Genomic DNA, 24,921 nt, shown 5'->3' with positions numbered 1-24,921 from the left:
TATGGGAATATGTGGGTGTAGTTTCTTCCTGTTGTGTAAGTATACGTATAAGCACTTATAAAACTACATTTCCCAATAGTCAAACAATTTGCGACGCTGTCTGTCAAGCACGGAAGGTCACACGCGTGCTTTTGAGCACAGGAGCTGAGAGCTGAGGAGGAAATGTTCGGCAGTAAATAGAGACATAGCGACTTTGTATGGATAGCCCGTAGAGTGTGGACGAGAATTGATACTAATACGAGAATATATAGACATGTTGCATTTAATTAATTAATGAACTGCGGTCGTAAACAGGCAGCCTAGCTAAAACAGGTAGCTAGCCTTTCAGCTAGCTTTTCTTCAAAACATTACATCTCCACACAACTGCAGCTATGTTCAGGAGCCTTGTTAGACTTCACAGTCAGTTTGGAAATGCCCTTTCAATCAGTAGTGTGTGCCCAAGAAGTCAGCAGTTTGGGTCTGCTTTGAAATACTCCACAGCTACAGCAGGTAGGATAACCAGTGTGGCTAAAAACTCAAGTGTTTCTGCAGCAGGATTACATTTGTGAAACTTAACCTTGCTGTGTAAGTGTTATCTGATGTGATGTTTTCTGCTGTTTCCAGAAAGAAAAAAGTTTTATCAAGATGTCACTATATCCCAAGGTGAAGGTGAGTGTCAAATGTTAACAAGTATGGTAGTTCTGGGATTGAGGATGCTAAGTTCATTTTGAGGTGAAAAGATTGTGCACATTTAATGTTTCTGATGCAGAAAATGGCGTCTTAACAAGCAGGTACTTCTCAGTATATCTGTCATTCTTCTGCTTAATGAATATCTTACATTTTTCAATTTTCATTCAGGTGGTGTATTTGAGATAAACCTTGACAGAAGGAAACTGAAAACTCCTGGAGGGAAGCTGTTCACAGTACCAAATGAAGCCCTCGCCATCGCCGTGGCAACCGAATGGGATGCTCAAAGGGACACACTAAAGTTCTACACGATGCACATGGTACGAATTTGGGATTTGATTTGATTTAAAGCAGGGTTTCTTATCCTTGGGGTCAGATCAAATTTAGGGTTGATTTCTATCTAGATTGTGGTCCTGTGAGATTTTTGAAACGTCTCTCTCTCTCTCTCTATATATATATATCTTTTTTGTGTGTTTTCAATTGCATACATAATAAACAGGGTAATTTACATGAAAACTTCTTCTTGTTCTTATTGCGGGAAGGTGGTATCAATTAGGGATGGGAAGGCAAAGTCACGGTTTCCATTCAAGTATGAGAATTGTAATAAGACTGAAAGAAATACTGGTTATACTTTTGACACAGAAGTTTACTTCAGAACTCAGAGAAAATATTACTAGTCATACATTTTACCATGAAGCTCTTGCCATGTTTTATAGTTTTGTAAAGATACTAGTAAAGAAAAGTTAACTAAAACAGTAATTGACAGAAAGTGTTGGTACACTTTTCCTGCAGACTACCCTGTGCAACACAGCTCTGGACAACCCCACCCAGCGCAGTAAGGACCAAATGATCAGTGCTGCCCTGAAGTACCTGGAGACTGATACTGTCTGGTAAACTACTTTCTTACTTATTGACTTTCACAATTTATATTGAATTAGTAATTTTTAAAACCGGACTTTGTTGTTGCTTTGACTAACAACAGCCACTCATTGGGGCTTTTGTATATCTATGTTAATCCAGAGCTAATTTTCTTACAGTACTCCCTTATAAGGGACTAAAGGTCACTTGAGCCATTGTTTACACATCATAAAACATAGAAAATCTTTTATATATTATTACACGTGTCCATATTCTCAATGAGAGTAAAGTAAAAAGCTCATGTTTGTGAAAGACATAAGAACATTAACACAATGACAACATCAATTGGATAAATTTACTGTCACTTTTATTCTGGACTTGATTGCTGCAGAGAAAATCCCGTTCTGCAAGCTTGTGGACCTGGTGGTTGCATGTTGTTGCTCATTTCCAATGACATTTACATATTGTTTTTTGTCAATTATTCAATGCCAGTTACTCACAGTTGTGGCTTTAACTGTTAATGTCGTTTATGATTTGTTCAGTTACAGAGTAGATGAGCCCTATGGTTTGGTTGAGCTACAGAAGAATGAGTGGGACCCAGCGCTCCACTGGATTGAAAACAGGTAACGGCATTAGCTTTTGTCATAGTTAAGGTGTTACAGCCCCTTCTCATTAAGTTGTTGTATAAAGCCCTTTCCTAATTATCTTTATAATTTAAAACTCAATTGCAGATATAATGTCACTATTGGCGCCTCGTCCAATATTTTGGGTCCTGAGATCCCAGAGGCAACCAAAGAAACGTTCAGGCAACACCTGAATTCTTACAACTTCTGGTCCCTGACAGGTAAAACATCTCCAAACTGATCCAAGATAAGCAATTTCATGTAACATAGGAGTGTTTAGTTTGGTTGTGTAGTAGCTGTAAATTGTACAACAAAAATGAGGAAATGAGCTGTAACGTAATGTGCTTTTGTCCTGTTCAGGGCTTGAGTTTGTGATCACCCAGCTGAAGTCTGTCGTTTTGTCGATGGCCATGATTGACAGACATCTGAGCGTGGAACAGGCTGTGCTGCTCTCCAGACTGGAGGAGGAGTATCAGGTATGAGAGCAGCAGAATTGTTTTTCCAACTTCTCATTTAGTTAGTATTATTCAGCTCTGCAATAACCATAAACAATTGAGACCATGGTTGAGATGCTTGTGACACTGTTATTGTTATCATTTCCCAGAAATCCTGGTACTTTTCCTGCATAGGCAATATTTGCTTCTTCAGTCAAGGTTTTCATTTGGTTAATCAAGAGCAGAGAAACATGTTGGAAATGATTGTTAATTGTCAGAAACTCAAAAAGGTTTGCTGCATTTACTCTGGAAGAACAGCGCCCCCTGGTGTTTAAATCATATTTCCAAATAAATCTTAACCTGGTGCAGCACACAATGTCCAATGCAGTGTAAAAGCTGACTTTGCTCTTCTGTGTCCTGGTTTTGCCTTCTTGCAGAAATTCTACAAATGCTGCTCTGTTTGCAGACACTCTTATTATTGCCTATTTGACCCTGTAATTTTGTTTGCTGTCCTGCACAGATTCGGCAGTGGGGAAACGTGGAGTGGGCCCACGACTACGACATGTATGAGCTGAGGGCACGGACTGCTGCTGGAACTCTCTTTGTTCACCTCTCATCTGAGAGTTCAACTGTCAAACGCAAACTAATGCAGGACTGAGAACGATAAGCTCCAAACAGAAAACTCTCAGTGAGCACACAGCAAATCTGCCCTCAAACGGACGTACTCCCCGGGCACCTCTGTTTATCCATGTGTCTAAATCCATGCAGACCAACACAAAACACATCCGATTTAGCAGCGACAACTGCTGTGTCTATGATCTGTTATCGAGTCATCTCCCTCCAGTAAAACATTGGCTGTATTTTCGCAGTGTTTTTATGTGGCAGCTGCCAAGTGTGATGCCCTTCACCGAGTTTCCAGTCAGTTCTCAGTCATCCGTGACATTTTGGACACCGGGCCTGTTTTCGAGTGAATGGTGACTAATGTTGTTGTCTGTTTGGTGTTGGACTGTTAATTCCATGCCTGCTTTCACTACATCTGAATACCGGCAAAAGCACATATGCTCTCCTAACAACACACTATTCATACTAACTGTGCCGTGTGCAGTGTTTGGTAATTGTGTACTGCATATACATAATATTCACTTGCAGTCGGTGAAAGGGCTGCATTCTGATTATTTTCTGTGGTTAAGTATTTAATAATACACACAAATACCTCTTCTTCAGTTCAGTTTCCCCTGCAAAGCTGCAAAAAGTTTGATTTTAGCAGAAAAGTGGACTTCATCCTCCTCCAATTGTTGTGTCCATTGCTTAAGTTTTGTTTCTTTTACAGCTGAAATCTACATGTATCAGAGTTATTAAAAGAATGTCATTCATACTTGTCTTTTCTCTTTCGATCTATTGTCAGTAACACAATTAACACTGAATTAAAACCAAAACAAGGACAAATTGTTTATGTCTGTCATGATTACCATATGTGTGTGTTCTTTGTCTGCATCAGCTCAGATCAGGGTGAGTGCGGCAGTCGTAAAATAGCCATTTGAGTTTTACCGAGCAACCTTTGGTGCCTTTTATTTACAATCGCCCTACTCCCATGACTGATATCGTAGCTGTCCAATCACGCAAAAGGTCAGGATTCGTTGACCAATTACGCTGCTCTGTGGGCGGGACTTGGTTGACGTTTCCTCATGTATCATCATCATCCCATGGACTGACTTGTTTGTTGTCGAGCAAGATGGAGTTCCTTTTGGGAAATCCTTACAGTACCCCTGTGGGGCATTGCATTGGTATGTAACCAGATGTTTTGACAACTACACCGCGTGGAGATAGATATCTTTATCCTGGAAATGTGTCTTTGTCGTGTGGCAGTCGTTTATGGGCTTGCTACCGTTAGCATGCTAACGTCCCTGAATGAGTTCTGTACAGCTGGAAAGCCACCGTTAGCCGCCTAGCTAACTAGTAGTAACGGTAACATCTGCTGTCATTGTGCTAGCGGTATTGTTAACAAACAAAATAGCTGTTTTCTGTCATTGTCAATTCATAGGTCAGTCCTTAAAACATTAACAAATACATTTGCTTGTATTTTAAATGCTGACTAATAGCTAAGTTAGCTAACAGTCAGCTAGCCACCAGTCATCGTCATGTAATTGGTGTGTTGTGTTTAAATGAGACCTCTTTACAGGTTACTCTCCTTAATAACTACTTGTGTCTTCCAGAGAGAGCCACTGATGGCTCTCTGCAAAGTGAAGACTGGACCCTCAACATGGAAATATGTGACATCATCAATGAAACAGAGGATGGGTGAGTGACTAACTGAGGAAAATCAATCAATATCCATACCTACTATTGATTAACTCTTAGAGGCATTAGTTGAATTCTGTCTTCTTTCGTTCATGTGCTGTTTACGTAATGCATTGCTGCAGCAAAATATCCTATTATAATCAGTCCTTTACCTCTTTGCTTTATCTGTGTCACACTAAGACAAGGAGCCTACTAGCTCTGGCTATGCAAGGTGGACTTATGCAAGGCCTCCTTGCTTATCTCAGCCCTCCATTAACCTTGTAGTGTATGTTTAAACTGGTGTATGAGGTCTTGTTTGATTACTAGGTTGTAAACTGGCTTAGATGAGTCTGGCCTAGTGCAGTGCAGTGTCCTGTACTGTATATCAGCAGTCTGTAAAAAGAGGTCTGACTCTACTTTTTTTTTCTTCTCTCATGGGAATGAAAGGGGTGTCACACGCCCACTGCTGTGAGGCTGATTTGATCTGTGTTCGAAGAATTCAGAAGTTAATTATTACTACCCAGAGTCACTTTGTCAATACAGAGATTGTGAAAAGCTGAAGAATCATTGACATGTGCCTGCGCCTGGTATTCATCCAAATTTTTGCACATGTGGTCCATCTCCCTGTCAGTGCCTTTCAAAATGCCCCCTAAAGCCCTCGGCCATTAAGGTCTTGATAGTTGTTTTTGTCTGTGGCATACTGTACTATGCTATCCATGTTTGTTTATGTTTGTGTGCAGGCCAAAGGATGCAATTAGAGCAGTGAAGAAGAGGCTGAATGGCAACAGGAATTACAGGGAAGTGATGCTGGCTTTAACGGTGAGTTAAAAGCAGGATGGCTACTACAATTTATTTACTTGTTGCAGCATTCAAGACATGAATCATGTTTGTTTCTCCTTTTTCCTCTCACATAATGTTATCTCATGTGAAACAAATCACTTGTGGCCACGTGATTGTATCGCATCATTTGCATTCGGGTGCTCAGAGAATTTGCAATCTAAAATATCATGTCTATTCTATGTCTGACTTTAACAGGGTTTGATTCACAGTTTGCCTGATGTTATTTCCTCTCTGCATCCGTCAGGTCCTGGAGACGTGCGTGAAGAACTGCGGCCATCGCTTTCATGCTTTAGTCACTAGCAGGGACTTTGTCGATGGCGTGCTTGTTAAAATCATCTCCCCTAAAAACAACCCGCCTACAATCGTTCAAGATAAAGTACTGGCCCTGATTCAGGTAAGATAGCAGGATAATTGCTTGCAACTTTTGTCAGTTTATTGCCTTGTGTTGTTTATCATGTTAGTATACTCGTCGCGTGTCATAAACTTTAACAGGGTTTTCCCACGAGGGGTGTTGGGTCTCTACATTTTCCTTTTTAATGCTGCTCATCAACGTGAGAGGTTTGCAGCGTAGGTGTTTACTGTAATAGTGTGGCTTGTGCAGCAGTCCTGTCATCCCCAGGCAGAGCCTCAGGTAAAGTGCAGTGTCTCCAGGGCTTCAGCCAGGAGCAGCTCGAGTTACCTGTCACAGCTCAGGTAACTGCCAGGCTCATGTAGGCTGCTCTTATTTCCACCAGGGAAACCATGTGACCACAGCATACGACATGATCCCAGGAGAGGGCCATGCAGTAGCTGTGAGAGGAGAGGAGAGGAGAGGAGAGGAAAGAATCTAATTGCCTCTCATTTGTGTAGTCATTAGCCAAACAAGTTTGTGAGAAGAGGGCGAGCTGGGAATACTGTGTGGGAAAATGTAGAATAAAGAGCGCTCCCTTTCCACAACAGCAAGAGTATTGTTGACTTTCCTTTTATCAAGATGCACAGTTGGGCAAGAGTTGTGTTGTGCAGTTACCTAACCACCTGTCTCGTCTCTCAGGTGTGTGTGTGCGCCTAGGAGTTTCATGTGTGTGCAGTTAATAGTCATTACAACACTTAAGTCGTTCTAAGTAGTTACATTCTGTTGGTTTTGCATCAGCCTCATTTATTTGTTTTCAACCAAAATAAGAGACCCGTCTTGGAAACTTGAGTTTTTGGATCAAAGTGGCTTCAAGTTTGAAGTGTAGATTGTTTTTGGATAAAGACCTCCTTTAAAGTTCTTGTCCACTTGTTTTCTAAAAATGTGTAATGTGTTTGAACAGTTGTAATGGCCCAGTTTAGCTTAAGCCCATCCACTGCTGAGAGAGAGAAGCCAAGAGCTTTGTGGTTTGCTCACTGAATGTATTCAAGGCAGACAAACAGAAATGATCAGAGAACAGGACTCTTTTAGTAGTCTGACATCCCTTGCTTTGTTTGCTGTGTCAGCCCTCCCTTTACCCATTGTTTTGTTGTTCCGTCTCACCCTCTCTCTTCTTTTTAACTCTTTTCTCACTCTCCCTTTTCCAGGCATGGGCTGATGCATTCAGGAGCAGTCCGGACCTCACAGGCGTGGTTCAGATCTACGAGGAGCTGAAGAGGAAAGGCATCGAGTTCCCAATGTCAGAACTGGAGACACTGTCACCCATACACACACCTCAGAGGGTAAACTAAGCAGCTTAAATGTGTGCAGACGTTTTTCTGTGCAAAGACCCAAGCATAATGTGATTGTCCGCCAGGTAATTTGTCACAGTCTTTTATGTATTTCTCTCTCTCTCTCTGTTGCTTCTAGGTGGCATCTGCCCCAGAGGGTGACTCCACCCTACATAAGTACGCCGCCACCACCACTACTACTCAGCCCACACCACAAGCTGCCCCACCAGCCTACCCCACCCCTCAGGTCCCCAACATTCATGCCTCTGGAGCCATCAATCCTACGCCTGAACAGGTACAGTGACGCTCCCATAAACAAAAAGAGGACAGACGGCTTCATTTTCAGGTTTCTTCTTTTGTGCCCTGCACGGCATTGTTTGCACCTGTCCAAACAAACCAAACAAAATGAAATGTGACGGTGTCCTAAGCCAATGGTTCCCAATCCCAACCTTTTTTGTCAGACACAGTCGTCACTTCCTCTTTATCGACACCACCCGTCTTGTTCTGAACATATACTTGGGAATTAATTTTAAACAGGATGATATTTTACACTCTTTATTATGTAGAAGTCATTATTGGTAAAATTATTGTTTTCCTATGATTGATTTGGCACTGTTTAAGTTGTTTTGTCTGAGCTTGTATTCATAGTACTACTACCATTTGGAGGGGCAGAAACTGGATACTTAAACAACAAGTTATCCATTACTCTCTGCTCACTTTGAAGTATTCAAATGTTATTGCAGCTGTTTATAAAGCAGGGTTAAGCTAACTATTTCAACTTCTGTGGGCAGCTTGGTTCAGTCAGCATTATATAAGTTTTAGTCCTTGGCTCTTCATTTTTTTTCTCCTTAACCGCTTATATTAGCTGAGCTTTCCAGGTTCTCCCCAGCAAACGACCCCTGGTTGGGCGCTTAGTGACCTCAGCAATACTATGGGCTGCTTTGATCATTTTGTTACTCCAGTTTGCCGAACAATCAACTAATTGAAGATGGATTAAACTCTCTGACATACAGATTTGCCGGCTGCGCAGCGAGTTGGACATTGTTCGTGGAAACACTAAAGTGATGTCAGAGATGTTGACTGAGATGGTCCCGGGACAGGAGGACGCTTCAGACTATGAGTTGCTACAGGCAAGACACCACTTGTGTGTTTGTGTGTGCGTGTGCGTGTGCGTAAATTGACAAATATAAAAGACTTGAGAGACTAGTATTTTTAGTTTAAAAACAGTAACCTGACACCACTGCATACGTGTGTGTTTGTATGTGTTTGTACTGTGTGGTGTGTGTGTGATTAGGAGTTGAACAGGACTTGTAGAGCCATGCAGCAGAGGATTATGGAGCTCATCTCCTGTGTTTCCAATGAGGCGGTGACTGAGGAGCTGCTGCATGTCAACGACGACCTTAATAACATTTTCCTACGCTACGAAAGGTTAGAAAACACACATACAAATGCAGGTGGAAACTCATCTTTTGGAAGGAAAAATTGCACACATTCAAACCCTTTACATCGACATCATTCTATGTTTGCATATTTTAAGTTAGGTAAGTTAGGTTCTTTGTCCTTTCTTTCATGTTATTCTTTCCTTCCCTCAGGTATGAGAGGTTTAGGTCTGGGAGGTCCTCGGCTCAGAGTGTCAACAATGGGGTGAGTCAGCAGTTAGTAATTCAGGTGGTGAAACACCCAATATTTTCATCTACGCTCATGTTTTCTCATCCCCTGATGTTGGCACCTTTCCGTGTCAGTAGTGTGGATTTGCATGAAACATTACCTGCCAGGCTTTACAATGTCCCTTACAAAGTGCTGTTATCTGTCGGTTACCTGTCCGTTATTTACCAGATGTACATGCCTAATTAAATGGAAACCCAACAAAGACATACATGCATTTACTTTAACCAAAAGTCATTTTTTGACACTTCCGTTTACATTTTTGTATTTCATGTTGAATATTCTGCTTTTCATTGTCCGCCTGTTGCATTTAAGTCCTGTCCAGTAGGGGGAAACATTGACTGTGATAATGCAGTTGTCAATGCAAAGTAAACTCATAACATTATGAGGAAGGGCTGGAATTGATCTGATTGTATTTAGAGATCGGTTGTGTTGTTCATGCAAGAATGAAATACAATTAGCAGTCCAGTCACAGCTTTGGAGCGAGCAGAGAGGTTTTTCTGTAAAGGGTCCTCTTGGATTCATCAGCCAAAAGACCTGGCAGCACTGTTGAAAGCTTACTTTCAGCATCACATAGAAGTCCTTATTCTTTACTTCTATGTACTTGTGATCTGACATATGGGAGGCTGACTGTTTTCTGTTCTGCTATACTGAAATACATTCCTGCTTTGCAATCATTTTTTAAAATCTGGCAAAAAAGGGATAAAAAATGTCTGAATCTAAATTGAGAACATATTTTATACAGCGGCACATTAACAGGTCCATGCACTGTACATCACAGCTAGGCTGTCGGCAGATGCTTACACTTCATTGGGTTTCCATTTTTATTTAGGCATGGTATATCTTCCATAGTTACCATGCCATTACATTGTGTCCCTGCACTGGCATGTTAATGGTATTCACTGTCTCTTCCTTTCTGTTCTTTTCTGTTCTTCTGTTTCTGTGGCTAGCTGAGGCAGGCAAGTATGAAAACATTGTCAACCTCCCTAAATGATCAGTGTCACCCTCACAGCAACTGTTGAAACATGGCTAAATAATATGGGCCCTGCCTCTCACCAGTATCTGTCACCCCATATGGCATGTTTTGACTATGCAGCCCCCAACAGCCAACAATATGAACCCAGAGATAGACTGACAGTGACACAAGCTTAAGATTGCACTAAATCACTGTCATGTTGTGTTTGCATTATATTAAAAGGTTGGGATTTGCAAAATGAAACTTGATATACGAACTCCTGCAGAGCCCAAAGATTCAATCTTCCCTTCTCCCTCCCTGCTGTTTTTCTATGTTCTTAAGGGGATTGTTTTGTCTTTATTGATAACCAGTACTTTTACACTAAATGACAACAGTGTCAACTGATGGCAAGTTAATTTGTCAATTATTTTCTAGTCAAACACTTTAAAACCAAAACATGTCCCCCTTAAGAAACAGTTTTTCAGAAACTTACCTAATTTCGTTCTATCCTCAGTTACAGACATTTTCATGCTCTCCTGAAGCTAACCAACACGTTTTACCAAGATTGGACTTATAATGCACCATGCCTTCATTTTTTGTTTTAACATATTTTTTCTTCCATAATTGTCAGACATTCAAGGAACTATATACTGTTATAACTCTGCCTCTCCTTAGCTTCCCACAAAAGGATTTGTTTTGGTCTTGTGCCAGAAACCCCCCAGTGCTCCTCTCAGCTCCTACATGGAATGAGAGCGACAGTGCGTCTCACCAGTTCTTTTTCATCAGGTCCTGAGTGAGGCCACAGAGGACAACCTCATAGACCTCGGCCCAGGCTCCCCAGCGGTGGTCAGCAACATGCCGAACGCAGCCCCGACCAGCCTGCCCGCCACCCTCACAGCCCCCGCAGGAAGGCCCTCCTCCCCGGCCACCTTGGCCTCCCGCCTGGCTGGTCTTGGTATGTACACCTCATTGCAGACATTCGCCGAGTGAAACTGTCGACAGTTGTCAAGTATTGTAAGGCAAGACATCACAGGTGAACAGGAGGAATTTTGACCTTATAACATCATTATACCTTCCCAGTCGATTACTTACAATAATAGTTATTTTTTGTTTTTTTGTTTAAGTTCTTCTGAAATGTTATATTTTAATATGTGCTTATTTGCATATATTTTCAGAACAGGAATCTGAATTAAAATAAACATGTGCATCTTGGATGTTTTCCACAAGTCTAAAAGAAAATGGTGCAAAATAGCACAAAATTTCAAAATCTACCCAGTGAATGGGAAAAAAAGCGCTGTGTTTGCCTGGCCTGGCTTTGAAATTCATAACGGATATGTTAACAATAGCTGTGAAGAGCTGGTTGAGCTTCTGAACATATCTGAGAATTTGCTGAGTCATGCTCTGCCTGGTTAAAGGAATTACCTTTAGTGTGTTAATGGTTCTTGTGCATGTAATTTAAGAATTTAAAAATTAAAAAGGTCAAAGTCCACACCAACAGAACCTCCTCTCTCCCACAGAAAACACTGCTCCTGAAACGCCTCGTCAGTAGTCACAACTTTAATTCTGTGACATTGTGACATCTAGGTTGACACCTTTGATTTAGCACAACTGCTCTGTTGTTGTTATCTGTGCTGGGTCAGGCATGTGTGAGCTGACTAATCAGAGGAAACTGGGTATTCAGGAGGGGGGGTCTTAAAGAGACAGGAACTGGACAGTATGAGGAAAACTGATGTTTTGGAGTATTAAAGCATGTAAACCTATTCTATTCTAATTATGAGCTTGAAAATAAGCATATGTATCCTTTAATAAGTCCAAACTGAGTCTTAGCATGAAGACTGGATGTAGGGGAAAAGGGCTAACCCGGGTCTTTCCAAAGTTCAAAACTGCGCCTGGTCCGGTTGTCACTGAAGTTGCCAGGCAACCAGCAGTGATTTCAGGAAGCCACTACACCTGGCTGCTGGTCACCAAGAAATAGTTACAGAGATGCAACCTAGTAGATGCAAAGTGTTAGAGGTGTTGGTAGGCATAGTTTTGTACTTTGCACAGAGCCGGGTGAGCTGTTAACTAATGCCTCCAGTCTTTATGCTAAGCTAATAAACTCTTATAGTTAATGCACTGATTTCAGTGTGGTATTGATCTTATCATCTAAGCAAATAAGTAATTCCCAAAATGTTGAACTATTCCTTTAACCACTGCACCTACACCACTACAGACAGTTGTCAACTTAATTTAGCCACCACTAGATTCTGCATATGACCTCCTTTTACCAGCAGTGGTTGCTAAAGGTTTTATGTCATATTTTGCAAAGTCTCTGTAAAAAATACCAAAAAACTAGACACTATTCCATTAGCTTCTCTTTTATGCTGAAGGGTTACCTGACATTCAAGTGTATTTTTTCCCTCCAGACGTGGGTGCAGACAGTGTGAGCAGTACCTTGAGCACTCTGACCAGCTGCAAGCCTCCTCCCGCCCAGGATGACGACTTTGATGTGTTTGCTCAAACCAGGACTGGAGCTCTGTCCGAACCACCACGCAAGAAGTAAGGACGCACAGTTGATTCTGCTCTACATTCACTTATTATTCACTACATTTTGTGCGGTTTTAGATGTGTAAATTAAGTTTGGCTTTTCAGATTCAACAGTTATTTTGAGGGCTGTCGATTAATTATTTAGTCTATAATACATTAATGAATAGTACAAAATTTCTACTGTGACATGTTCAACTGGCTTGTTTTGTTTGACAGTGAAATCCAGAGATGCATATAAAGTTTATAATGATACAAAAGAGAGAAAAGCAAAATAGCCTCACACTGGAGAAGGTAGAACTAGAAAATCTGTGGCATTGTTGCTGATAAACTTACATCTACCTCTTGTCTCAGCTCTGCAGCAGAAGACAGAAATGCCACTGGCAGCCTTCCTCCCACTCTGGACGTCCTACAGCCAACTGCAGGAGCGGTGAGTCTCAGAGACACAGGCTATTATGTCCATCGGAGCTGTAATTTTCAGTCAAAGAACATTTTGGAGTGCGTGTTTGTTTGTGCATTGAGTATTGAGCTGTGCCACGACGAAGCAGACACTTCCCCCTATGCTTTATAACTTGCGCTGCTGGATGCTTCTAATCGCTCAATTAGTTAACACATAGAAAAAACAGACCTAAACCTGGCTTGTTTGCTATTCTAATTGCAGTTTTAACAGCAGTATCTTAAGTGCCACCCATTCTGGCTGTTTTTAATGCGTTACTAACAAGACTGACGTAGTCTTTGTCTTAGTTGTGTGTGTGCGGCTTTGTTATAACCCTGTTTTGACACTTTCGAACTGTTGCGTAGGAAAGTGAGATTTTACTTCACCTTGTTTTATATCTGTGAAAACACTACAAACTCTGTAAGCTCCATCTCTCTCCGCCTGCGTGAATGTGCTCTGTGGGCTGTTGACTGGGTAAAATGGTTTAATTTAATGACTGTGGTTACCGACTGAGGCGACCTGCTGTGCTGTCAGATATGGCGTTGCTAGCTGCATTCATCTTCACCAGCTTGTCACTGGCTTCCCAGCTTGCTCAGCGTTCTGCATATTGACTCCTTGTCATTATCACCTGTGTGTGTGATGTGCCACGCTGTCCACAAGCATTTATCTCCACTTCTTTATTTTCTTAAGTTGCATTTAAGTTAACACTGAAGTTCATTCAAGTCATGTTTTTGTTGTGTTTGGGGTGGGATTTTTTTTTTTTCTGTTGTGACATTGCTGCACCCCTCCCCTCTGGCCACCTGTGGCGGTCTTGACGCTGCCCCTTAGGGTGTCGGAGGCCAGTCCTCTGTCATGGATGACATAGAGGAGTGGCTGTGTACTGATGTGGTGAGCCCATCATGATTTTTATTTCTGCCTGCAGTTCTCTCTCCCTCTTTCTTTCCTTTTTCACCCTGTTGTATTCCCTTATCTGACTTTAAAAATGGTTTTAAACCCAGAGGTAACACATTTCTTTCACATTTCCTCACTTTTTTATCAATCACGTATTAAAAGTTAACTTTAAGTTACTAACAGCGTGCTGTGGGGAAAAATAATTTTGTCATTATAATGACAAAATTTAGTAAAATGAGCATGAGGTTTTGAATGCAGTATGTGTTGCTGCATACAGTGTGAGATGTTTTCTCACCACCACCGACTAATCAGGTTGTCGTCTGTCGCTGAAACATCAGAGTGTACGTTCTTGGTTGTGAATCAGTGTATTCAAATGGATATAGATTCCTCTACTGCACAGGTTTTTTAGTTGTGGCTGAACATTTGTGTAACACATTTCTGACCAGGGCTTCAATAATATATTTTAATTAAATTGTTTAACACATTGGGTCAATGATTGTAAAGCTGCAGATACATGTGTTTCTGATGTTAAATTGCACACAAAAAGAAATTGCGATAATCTCAATTATTTAAGAAATAGACTGCTAAAGTTCAGGTGCACTGGTGCAACCAATAAAAATGCAATGTAGTCACACTTTACAGATTTTTGGGTTGCCATGTGCCAACAAAACATCACACCCTGCTGACATAATTTTTTGTCGCCTTCACTTAAACATTCTACAAGGAACTTTTAACTAGTTATGAAACAGTCTTAATTTATACAGAGGCCTAAATCACCCACATAAGCAAAAGAGACCATGAGTGAGAAGATTTGCTATTTCTATATAGTTATTTTTAATGCCTGTCATTGGACAGGATTCTGATAACTAAGACTATTTTTTTATGGCTGTAGTGTTAGGGATGAATTGAGGAGTCCCACAGTGTGAAAAGGGTATTTCTGTCACTCGCTTTTGAAACAAATGTCGCTTTTGTCCACAGGGGGAGCCAAAATCAACACACAAAAAGGACCTTGTAGCTGCTTTAACCAAATCTTAACAAAAACATGTGACGCACCAAATCTTATTCAACGTTCAACTTTTTAATGTGGTAAAAAGGAAGAAATGCATCTGTAATTTTGTGGTAAAGCATTACAAGGGTTCATGCTCATTTTACAGACATTTATGAGACTGTGTTGCATTATTGAGCGATAATATCCCGCTGTTTTGGTTGGGAGACAACTGGTGGGTTTGTTTTACTATGTATACATAGTATTTCCTATAAATGGGCATCAATAGAAAATGTTATGATTTCCAAAGTTGTTGTTTTGGGTAAGTGATAATGAAGGTAAGTGGCTTCTTGTTGTGTAACAAAAACTGGTGTGAACACTACGTGGTGCTGTTGTGGATGGGTTTGTTTAAGTCTGGTTTTGGGGAACATGCACAGGATCAGAATTGTACTTTGTGTGTGGTGGTTTGCAGTGGATTTAGTCGTATAGAGTCAACTCCCAGGTGTGACATTGTTTTCCTTGTTTTTTTTAACAGAAAGGAGATGAAGGCGAGGAGGGCGTGACAAGTGAAGGTAGGACAACATAGATCTCTTTCTCTGTAATTTTCCAGCTGTATTTGAGCCAAACCAGCTTCACATTCCTCCCCTTTGTTTTTCTCCTTTGATCCGATGCTTCCAGAGTTCGACAAGTTCCTGGAGGAGAGAGCCAAAGCTGCAGAGATGGCCCCCAGCCTACCGTCGCCCCCCAGTGGCGAAGTGGGCGCTGCACAGGGAACCCCAAGCCGCAAGAAGGCGAGCAGGCCGGAGGACGCTTTGCTCGCCATGTAGACCTCCGACCGTCGTCCTTCAGATCCCCGGCCGAAGACCCAACCAGCTGAGCAGCAACACCCGAGGACAGACTGACCTGACACTAAAACACATCCACCTCCATCACAACACTGTTCAGTTTCACACTACAGAGATTTGTACATGTAAAAAGGGAATTATTCATGTTCTCCGTTAATTTCTCACAAGAAAAGGAAAAACCAAACAAATGGCCTGTTTTGATCATGCCACCAGACGACATGATGCCCAGTGTCAGAGACTGTGAGGCAGCCTGCTTTCACCTTCTTCTTAAGTGTGAAGAATCTCCATCCGCCTCCGCCTGTTGTGGACTGCAGAGCTTCATGTTGCAGCTAATCCTAAAAGTAGAGTTTTCTAAAAGAGGCGTCCTGCTGTTCTTGTCATTAGTAGGAAATTAAATTCTTACCCAAGCCCTTAAAGCATGCATTAATGCCACCAAACTTTACCATTTAAGTTTTTACATTTAAAGAAACCCCAGCAGAAAACATTAAGGTTGTGATTGCTGAAATGGAGCAGTGAGCATACCTGCGAGGATATTGTTTTGGTGTTTGTATCAGTCCCTTTGCAAGTTATTCTGAGTTAAATTGTAAATCTGTAAATGACAAATGTCAAGTTTATTAGTCGTGTGTATATTTAAGCTACATATGTATGAAAGAGATGTCGATTTAATGTAGATTTGGGGAAAAAAAGGGGTTTATCTTGCAGCTGCTCTGATAATAGGGAAGTACCTCACTGGGATTTTTCACATTAAAAGGGAATAGTTATAAATCTCATCATTTGCAGAAATCCATTTAAAAAGAAGGGAATTTTAGTTTTAGTGATTGGAGCACCACATCAACAAATGTGTTATTTATCCTCCTTTAAGGCACATGTTGTAGATTTCTCTTTGACAGACTTAACTGCAGTTGTTTGATGATTTTGGTCACAAGAGATTATTTTGCTGAGATTTTATTAGCTTGAGGCTGCTGTCAGTTTGTTTTTTTTGCAGGTAGTTGGCATTAAAGGGTAACTTTGGGATTTAACCAGGGCCCTATTCCCCCATGTTTTTTTTTTATGTAAGTGACTAATGGGGACAACAGTTTTTTATTAAAAACAGGCTGCAATTTAATCTTTGGGGCAATCGCGTACATCACTGTACATGCACCTAAAATACTTGTTTTTGCTACTAACAGGCTCGGATTGTTAGGCCAAGTGCCTGACAACATAATGAAATTATCTCTACAGAGATGGACCTCTTTGTTAAAGAATAATCCTTTTTGTTTAACCGGAATGAGCCACTCGCCAAAGCCTCCAGACTCCATTTACAAAAACACAAATTTTATCGTTGTGAAACATAATTAATTTAATTTTAAATTTAATTAATTTAAACTCGACAGAAACAGACATCTCGGTTTGTCTTACCACTGTTTCAACAATCACCAACTCCGATTTGGTTCCCTTAATTCACCGTGTTCGGTGGGAAATAAAAAAATAATCTAAAAAGTGATCTAAAAATACCGAAGTTACCCTTTAATTCCATCTGCCAGAAAATATTGTATAATCACTCTTGTTTATGTAATCATCTTCATGCTGAACAGAACATGTGTCATGAATTTATATGCGTTGAGAATTTTATTTGCCAGTCGGAGTCGGTCTCACTGGTAGCTGAAGAGACTCAGGCTGTCATTGTTGAGATTTACTCCCCAGCCGTAGGTTTTAGCTCCTGTGCTGTATGATTCCTGTTCTGAAATCGACTTCAGAGGACCAAATTCATGCTTTTTTTTCTGGGTGTGAAAAATCCAAGACAATTAGGTCGTTTACACGTAGTCCGGTCCTCCAAAACCCGCAGCTCAATATCCAGAGATGTAATGAGAATCCAATATCACACTACAGAAGCTGTTCGCACATTATCGTGGTACATTTCTCCTTTTATTTCTTTATGCTGACATCTTAAAAGGCCTGACCTTTCCAACGTGACATTTGTTTTCAGAAACGAGGCGGCTGCAGACGCAGCGCTACAAATGAGACATTTCACTCTTTTGACAATAATAAATGCAACATGTTACACAATCACAACAAGCTTGACAACAAGCGCGCACTTTGACGGTCGCATTACCTTTCAACTCGTACTGTAAATCACTTAACACTTAACCTGATGTAATTAATGAGATCTATTTGGGAAATATTTGACAAGTGTAGAAATAATTTATTCAGCACTGTTTTATTGTTTTGTTTCTTCTTCGGATCAGTATTTGAAATCATTTTATTGTACAAAAGGAAAATGGGAATGAGCTGTGTTTAGGGACAGAAATGATCTTAATGGTGTGCGTTTTAGTGTTTTTGTTTATGGAGTTCAGTTTTTTTTCCTTTTTATACATTGCTGCTGGCTAACGTATCGTCATGGCTGTGTTTTATTGGTTATGTGGATATTCTTGTGGGTTGAATGTGTCCATACAAAATATAAAAATATAGTTTATAAGAGCAGTCCATCACTGATTCATAGCTGTAAGAGAATCACACATTTTTCTCATGAAGGAAACATATTTTTAATATCATCACTCACTCTTTAATTTAGAGAACTGACTTGCACATGACAGAAACAGACGATTAACTTGCTTTGGACACTTTGGAGAAAGCATCAACATTGCACATTTTGAAAGGGAAACCTCCTTTCTCCTTCTGTTTTTCCTTGTTTTGGTGTTTCAACTTTGTGTGTGAGTGTGTGCGTGTGTGTCAGCTGTTCTGTAACGCAGAAATCTCTCAGTTGATTGAAAGAAAAGAAAAAAACAACAAAGCCTCCTCCAAATGTGTGTTTTAAAAGAATACATGTTACTATCCTGTTTGATACCGCCCAGGATCGACCTGGTTTATATCAGTGTGAGCTCTGTCAGTGATTTCAGCGTCAAGTCGTCTCAGGCTTGTTTTTCGCGGAGCAACAATACGTTTCTTTGTGTGTCTCTGGATGATATGGTAAGAGATGCTGATAAGGGAGGCTGTGCTGCGTGACTGCTACTTTCCTGAGTTGCCTCATTTCTCTTTGTGTTGTTTGACTTCTGCATGAACTCTAATAAAACATAAGCAGTGTGTCCGCATCCGTGTGTTTCTTTTCGTTATTATTTTGTCGTCTAGAATGGAATATTTCCCGCATCCTGTCGCCTTTATTTGCAAGTCTTTTCCTTGGCATCCTCCGCCCTCTTCAGATTGTAATGGCTGTAGCTGACCTGTAGTAAACCCTTTCCATTTACCTTGCAACCCCCCCCCCTCGTCCTCCTCCTCTCTCGGGAGGCCCGTGGGCCCCACACCAGGGGCTTCCCCATTGGTCGTCAGGAATCGCCTCATCCCACAACATGGCCCCTCACATTCTGCCTCAGTCACTGGAGCGTTTTTCCCGGTCAAAAAGAAAGAGGGGTGTGTCTGTCGGACAGTAGACTGGAACGCACCAGTTCACAGGATCCCCGTCTGACTCCACATGTGCTGTTTTCAAAATGTGTAACTGCCTCACCATCTCTGTAAAGTGTTGCACAAAGGAGCTGGTGGATTTCTCTCTAAGAGGTAAATGCTTTTATGTTTTCGTCAGTGCGGTAAAATTTGATTCAAACAAAGAGTTTGCCTTTTGGAAAAGTGTTTATTTATGTAGGATGTGTTTTAGATTGCTGGATGGACAAAACATGTTTAGATCTGGTGGTAATTTCAGAAACAAATCATGTTTAACAGCAGCTAAGGAACCTCATGCTTGTTGGTCAATGAAAACGTGGTGAGACAGTGATTTGTAAAAACCGTGGTTGTAATTTGGCAAGCAGCACATTAATCCTAACATCATAACATCTGTTGCAGAGGCCCGATCGTATGGGGCTGCCGGACTCTGGAGAATTGTTTTTTGGCAGAAATATACCGTGGAGGATCCATTTTTGCTTTTTCTGATTCCTCTCCCCATGAGCAGTTATTTAGCACACCCTGGTGGCTTGACCACGGAGCCCGATCACACGCGTGTCAGAGGTCAAATCGAGTGGAAAAGGATCTGAAAGTCATCATCCAGTAACTCCAGGCTTCAATAAAACTGAATCGATAGCTGTGTCCCAACATAAAGCAGCATAAAACAACAAGAATCTCCACTCCTCCAGCAACCATGTGCCAGATTTACCAGATGAGAGTGGACACGCTGTCAAGAGCTGTGGTGCATTGTAGTTGCATTGCATGTTGTGCTGACGCAGTGCAATGGATCTGCTCTGCAACACAGAACTTGGTCATATAACAACTCACTACCTCAACAAATGTGTTTTCTATACAGGAACATCAAAACTGTAATTGCTGCTTTAATATTCAAGTCATCCATGTGTTCTTTGCACTGTTAGATTAGTACTATGTAGGGCTGGCCGACATGGCCTTGAATAAATATCATGCTAATTGTTGATATGTTGATATGTTATATCTCCTCAAATGCACTTCATAAATGCTACGACTGGGCGATGAAGTCAAATATCACAATACTTTTGAGCATATACCTCGGTGAGATTCTTGATCAATAATCATCAGTAATGTGGAAATAATGACTAAGTGGGTAAAGGCAAGTATTAGAACAAGTAGAACAGTCTGGTGAGTACAGAACATGACATCACTTTACTGTAATGCAGCCTTCAAAACCAGGAAACAACAACACTAACGCCAACCACAACTTCACGATATCAATAACCTAAGACCACATATATTCTCATATCACCACAATGATAGATTGTTATATTATCCAGCCCTAGTACTACTATTTCTTTTACCATATATAGATTGTATAAATACGATGTCAGTATTATTTTGTGGGCTTTTATTGGACATTTTGAGTAAAGGAAAAGAGAGGAATGAGAGAAGGGGAATGTGAGCCAGGGATGCTGATTTTCTGTTGTTAACCCCTAGGCCACCAGAGCACCCCTATAATTACTATACTCTGCAGAGATATTGATAATCTGTTAAATGTTTAAATTGCCCCAGGACTTCTCTCTCTGATTTTAATGATACAGAGACATACGGAGATACGTGTTATCAGAATACGTTATATTAAACGTATTGTAGAGGAATTTAGTGGCATCTTTTTTGTATGTATTTATGTGCCCTACTGTATCGCTGTATATGTAGCACCATTTTTCAGTGGTGGAACATTAAAGGAATGAACACATTAATACATAAATAATACAACATTATTTCACTTTCTGCATTGAGTTCTTTTCCTTTTGGTATTTAAAGTAAAATTTTGATGCTCATACTTGTGTTGTACTTTTACTTAAAGGTGCAATATGTAAGAACTGGCCACCTCTTGAATTCATACGCGAATCACCGTTAGCTCAGTTAGCCTTGCAGCTAGCAGTCTGGACTTGAAGCTCGGAGTTGTATTCCAAGAAGGAATCCAAGAAGGAAGGACGAGCTGGGGCTAGCTGTTTAGCATGCTAACATCAGTAGATACTGTATCTCTACAACATAATATATAGCTTCAAATTCTTTCTTCCTCACATTCTGTCGATAAGTTTAGTTAATTTTTGAAAATTTAAACTAAATTCCAACATTATGATGTCGGTGTATTGTGTTGAAATATGTACTGAAGTTAGCACGCTAACCAGTTAGCCCCGTCCCAGTCCAAAGCTATTGCACAATCACAAAAACAAGTGTAAGCACTAACACCCCCCTGGTCCCCAAGCTCCCAGTCTGAACTGCTAGCTGCACGACTAACTGAGCTAACTAGCTAAGGGTAGCTACAGCTAGCAGCAGTTAGCGGTTACTATGCTGACCCCTGTTTGTTTTGAGTATGAATTTGATAGGTGGCCAATTCTTACATATTGCACCTTTAATTGAATTTGCATTACCTGAACATTGTACATATTATTAAGCATTACTGTTATTTGTCTAGTTTACATCTTCAGAGCTCTTAGTGGGTTTTGGCTGCAACTGATTTCAAATCTTGAGTCAAAGGGGTCAAATGGTGACCCTCTGGTGTAAGAAATACTTTCCTGAACCATTACCACAGGTGAAGTGTTTATAAAATGAGAACTGACAAATTCAAACAGATATCTGGCAGATTTCTGAGTTATATTTTTCATTTGAATGTCAAGCCCTTTTCTTTATTAAATTGCCTATTTTCCATTTTCTTTCTGGGATAAAAACCCTCCAGTCAGCCACTTCTGTTTTCTGTTTTCCTAGCAGGGACGTCCTTCTCACAGTCGAAATATAAACATGCCATTGATTGACATGCTGTGTTGATTTTCTCATTACTGACAAACACACACACTTGAAGCCATTTAAAAATAATAGCATATTCCTGCCTTAAAGTGCACACCAGCTGTACCTGCAGCGGCTCTGTACGTAAAATGGCAAAGGGCAGAGATGTGTATGCAGAGATGTGTATGTATATGTGTGTGTGTGTGTGTGTGTGTGTGTCAAAGCCCTGAGGCTATTTCACTGATCCTCTTTAGCTGGTAGCTCATACTGATATCAGTGTCTTTCCACTGCAGATCATTCACGCTCGGCTCAAGGACACAAGGTATTACACTCAAACACTGAAGAGAAATGCTCTCGTAAGAAGAAAACAACACACTTCTATTTATCTCCATCCCCACTGTCCTCACCACAGCCTCGGTGAAATCCAAGCACTCAAGACTAAATGACCTATTTGTGTTTATGATTTACTTTATATTAACGTTGCAGATCAACGCTTTCCCAATCTCCTCCACCTGCGATCCCGCTGTTTCCTGCCCCTGAGCTGCTCATTTTACCTGGCAGCGCACACATAATGAAGTCCCAAACAAACCTCCACTCTCCTATAAAATGAGAAATATGACTGTGCGGGTAATTATAAACAACTGGCTCGAGATGTTAAGAGGGATTAACCAGGAATGAAACAAATATTTAATAGAGGCCATTCACTGGGACACGGTGCCAGCAGCTACAGCTTCAACACGATATGTGCATTGACTTTTCGGGCCTGACTGCTGCTTTGCTTTCTCTTAAGCTGCCTCAGAAGACCCCCGTCGCCTCGGAGCACTTTATGCTAAGTTAATTTACCCAAATATATCCGTGGCATCATGGCGGCGACGGCGGCCCCCGCTATTCAACATCAACAACTTTGTTAATGGAAACTTGCTGATCCATAAACGTTCGCGCCGCCGCAGACGTTTGCTGGGGGGCAGTTCACGTATGAATGTTAAAAACCCACAGATCGATGAGGGGCATTTGCAAAGGAGGCATAAGGTGTGTTTAATTATAACTGCGTCACCGGGTGTGTGTGTGTGTTTGTTGGGGGAGGTGCTGCTGTTAAGGCTGAGGCAGGGGCCCCTGTATTTAAATAGGGTCACATCTCGGCCTCACCTTGCAAGTGTTATGCTATATTAAATGCCACTCATGTTAAGTGTGTTGAAACCCTCCTCCGATGTAGTCAAGACATAATATAAAGGTTAAATTGAAAAATGTCCCTTCAACGATACATGATTGATCTCCCGTGTACAGGCAGGAAACGTTGGCCAGACCTCTGTTTCGTCGGGCCTCTCTTAAGTGTGCGGATACGATAATGTTATAATCAGGAGCGACTGGATTAGAATTTAAGTGTCAGTCAATCAGGATTTCAAAAGGTCAATGGGAAAATTAGCAAAATGTGGGCAGGAGGTAGGCGTGAAACGACCGGGCTCAGTCACAATGGGACGTTTGTCCAATGAAGAAAATCACAGGTGACGCTGATATTACTAATAACAGTAACGATGGTTCTGATCCGTTCAAGTGTCCCAGTGACTCATGACAGTGTCAGCTTGTCCCAAATCCATACTACTTACTGATTCTAAGCAATAAGTGTATTTAATGTGTTCACAATGAAAAGTGACTAAATGGAACAGAGGTACCCAGACTTTCTCCCTCGGAGGTTAAAAAATGTAATTTAATGGTGGACCACGGGCCTGATTGTATTGGACTGTAATGTTAAGATACAAAATGGATCCTAAGGTCCCTTAATTGACCGACTTCCTGTACAAAGTGTCACTCTGCTCACCATGGTCAGATTATGAAAAATAAATAATAATTTGAGATCTCACAGAACAATTTTACCTCACCCCAAAATAAAACAGCCTCATTTATTAAAACAAGCTTTTTTCCTTCTGTCTTTTTTCTTGTGAGAAACATCTGGCAGGCCAAAGTGAACCTCGAGCTGGGCCCACTTTCGTCCCTCTTTGGACTCAGACTGAACAAAACGCATGCCAAACACAACTGAGTTTTGATTGTGCTGTTGATCCGTGTTGAGGAGTAACTAGCATGTGACGCCTACTTAATTAAGTGAAAAAATATATAACATTGCAATCTGTTACTTATACTGAGGAAATGATGTCATCGAATTACAGCTACTAATCAAAATGTTTGTGATCACATCTGAAGATATATATATATTCTGTGCAAACATTTAATACTTTTGCTTCTGAATCTTTTTGTCCATCAAGACTACAATCCACATTTAGACAGACTCCTGTCATGGGGCAGAATGAACTCACATTTTGCACTTGCACTTTGCAGCTTTGGAGAAGAAATTCAAACTCAGATATTTAATATTCACAATATTAATGATATATTAATGTAATAATACAAACGCATATATATTTATTTTTTCTATAACTGAATAAACAAGCTGTTCTCAGAGGAAAATAAGGTCCCAGAACACTGTTTGAAGCTAGAAAGGTGGCAGGGTCCGCCACATATAAACAAAGTAAAACAGTATGAAATTGTCTTGTCCTTTAAGGTCAGTTTGTTTATTCAGTTTATTCAGTCATGACAACAAAGAGAGTTTGTTTATTTAGTTTGTTTACGCATAAGAAAAATCAGTCAGTGTAGATCTTTCTCTTCTGATTCAAATTTCTTCCCCCAAACTGCGTAGTGCACCTTTAAACCATTCGTTAGAGAAGTCATCAGATGTAATAAGTTATATTACTTTGATGAATTACTTATTATATTTTTAATAGACTAACCTGTTATATTTCAAAAGCAACTTCCAACACAGCTGAAGGGCTGAAGAACCCTTTCCTCCCACAATGCAAATAAACTGTCAATTAAATTTTAAAGATTTCAGGAAACAAAAAAGTATTATTCCCATAAAAGTGTGGTGCTATTCTTCACCATCATGTATACAGTAACAGGAAATGATGCGACACGTGTGCCGTGTGCAGTGTCAGTTTAACTCAGCACGGAGGCAGCAAAATGTTTCACCAAAATTCGGCCACTCATTTTGTTTTTCTGGTGTGTTCGAGCCGTACCCCCACCAGCCACTGTCTGTTTTTT

General features: G+C 40.7%; 2 protein-coding genes across 3 annotated transcripts; both read left to right on the top strand.

The window, feature by feature from the left end:
- Positions 1-85: 85 nt before the first annotated feature.
- Positions 86-4,027, top strand: atpaf2 (ATP synthase mitochondrial F1 complex assembly factor 2). The gene is made up of 8 exons (XM_084343099.1): positions 86-489; positions 604-648; positions 838-986; positions 1,459-1,556; positions 2,067-2,147; positions 2,256-2,368; positions 2,508-2,623; positions 3,102-4,027. Exons 1-8 carry the CDS (start codon positions 372-374, stop codon positions 3,237-3,239), a joined length of 858 nt encoding a protein of 285 aa, XP_084199225.1. The 5' UTR covers positions 86-371; the 3' UTR covers positions 3,240-4,027.
- Positions 4,028-4,259: 232 nt separating this feature from the next.
- Positions 4,260-18,717, top strand: tom1l2b (target of myb1 like 2 membrane trafficking protein b). 2 transcript variants are annotated; one of them, XM_084342217.1, is made up of 15 exons: positions 4,260-4,365; positions 4,795-4,879; positions 5,599-5,677; positions 5,943-6,092; positions 7,235-7,369; positions 7,497-7,652; positions 8,371-8,487; positions 8,652-8,785; positions 8,950-9,001; positions 10,764-10,932; positions 12,383-12,515; positions 12,855-12,930; positions 13,765-13,824; positions 15,348-15,384; positions 15,491-18,717. In XM_084342217.1, the coding sequence occupies exons 1-15, from the start codon at positions 4,314-4,316 to the stop codon at positions 15,637-15,639; spliced, it is 1,584 nt and encodes a 527-aa protein (XP_084198343.1). In that variant the 5' UTR covers positions 4,260-4,313; the 3' UTR covers positions 15,640-18,717. The 2 variants fall into 2 exon arrangements, with proteins under 2 accessions (XP_084198343.1, XP_084198344.1); XM_084342218.1 differs by lacking the exon at positions 13,765-13,824.
- The last annotated feature ends 6,204 nt before the right edge of the window (positions 18,718-24,921 follow it).

The sequence above is a fragment of the Pagrus pagrus genome, assembly GCF_965226575.1.
Source record: "Pagrus pagrus genome assembly, chromosome: 21".
Lineage (NCBI taxonomy): Eukaryota > Metazoa > Chordata > Actinopteri > Spariformes > Sparidae > Pagrus > Pagrus pagrus.
The sequence above is the reverse complement of the archived record's forward strand: the minus strand, read 5'-3'. Positions and strand labels throughout refer to the sequence as shown.

Bases quoted from the DNA above. Each gene is read 5' to 3' on its own strand.
- atpaf2 (XM_084343099.1), top strand. From the start codon at position 372: ATGTTCAGGAGCCTTGTTAGACTTCACAGTCAGTTTGGAAATGCCCTT. The intron at 490-603 runs GTAGGATAACCA...TGCTGTTTCCAG, and splicing joins ATACTCCACAGCTACAGCAG to AAAGAAAAAAGTTTTATCAA. The intron at 2,624-3,101 runs GTATGAGAGCAG...TGTCCTGCACAG, and splicing joins GACTGGAGGAGGAGTATCAG to ATTCGGCAGTGGGGAAACGT.
- tom1l2b (XM_084342217.1), top strand. From the start codon at position 4,314: ATGGAGTTCCTTTTGGGAAATCCTTACAGTACCCCTGTGGGGCATTGC. The intron at 12,516-12,854 runs GTAAGGACGCAC...CTCTTGTCTCAG, and splicing joins TCCGAACCACCACGCAAGAA to CTCTGCAGCAGAAGACAGAA. The intron at 12,931-13,764 runs GTGAGTCTCAGA...GCTGCCCCTTAG, and splicing joins TACAGCCAACTGCAGGAGCG to GGTGTCGGAGGCCAGTCCTC.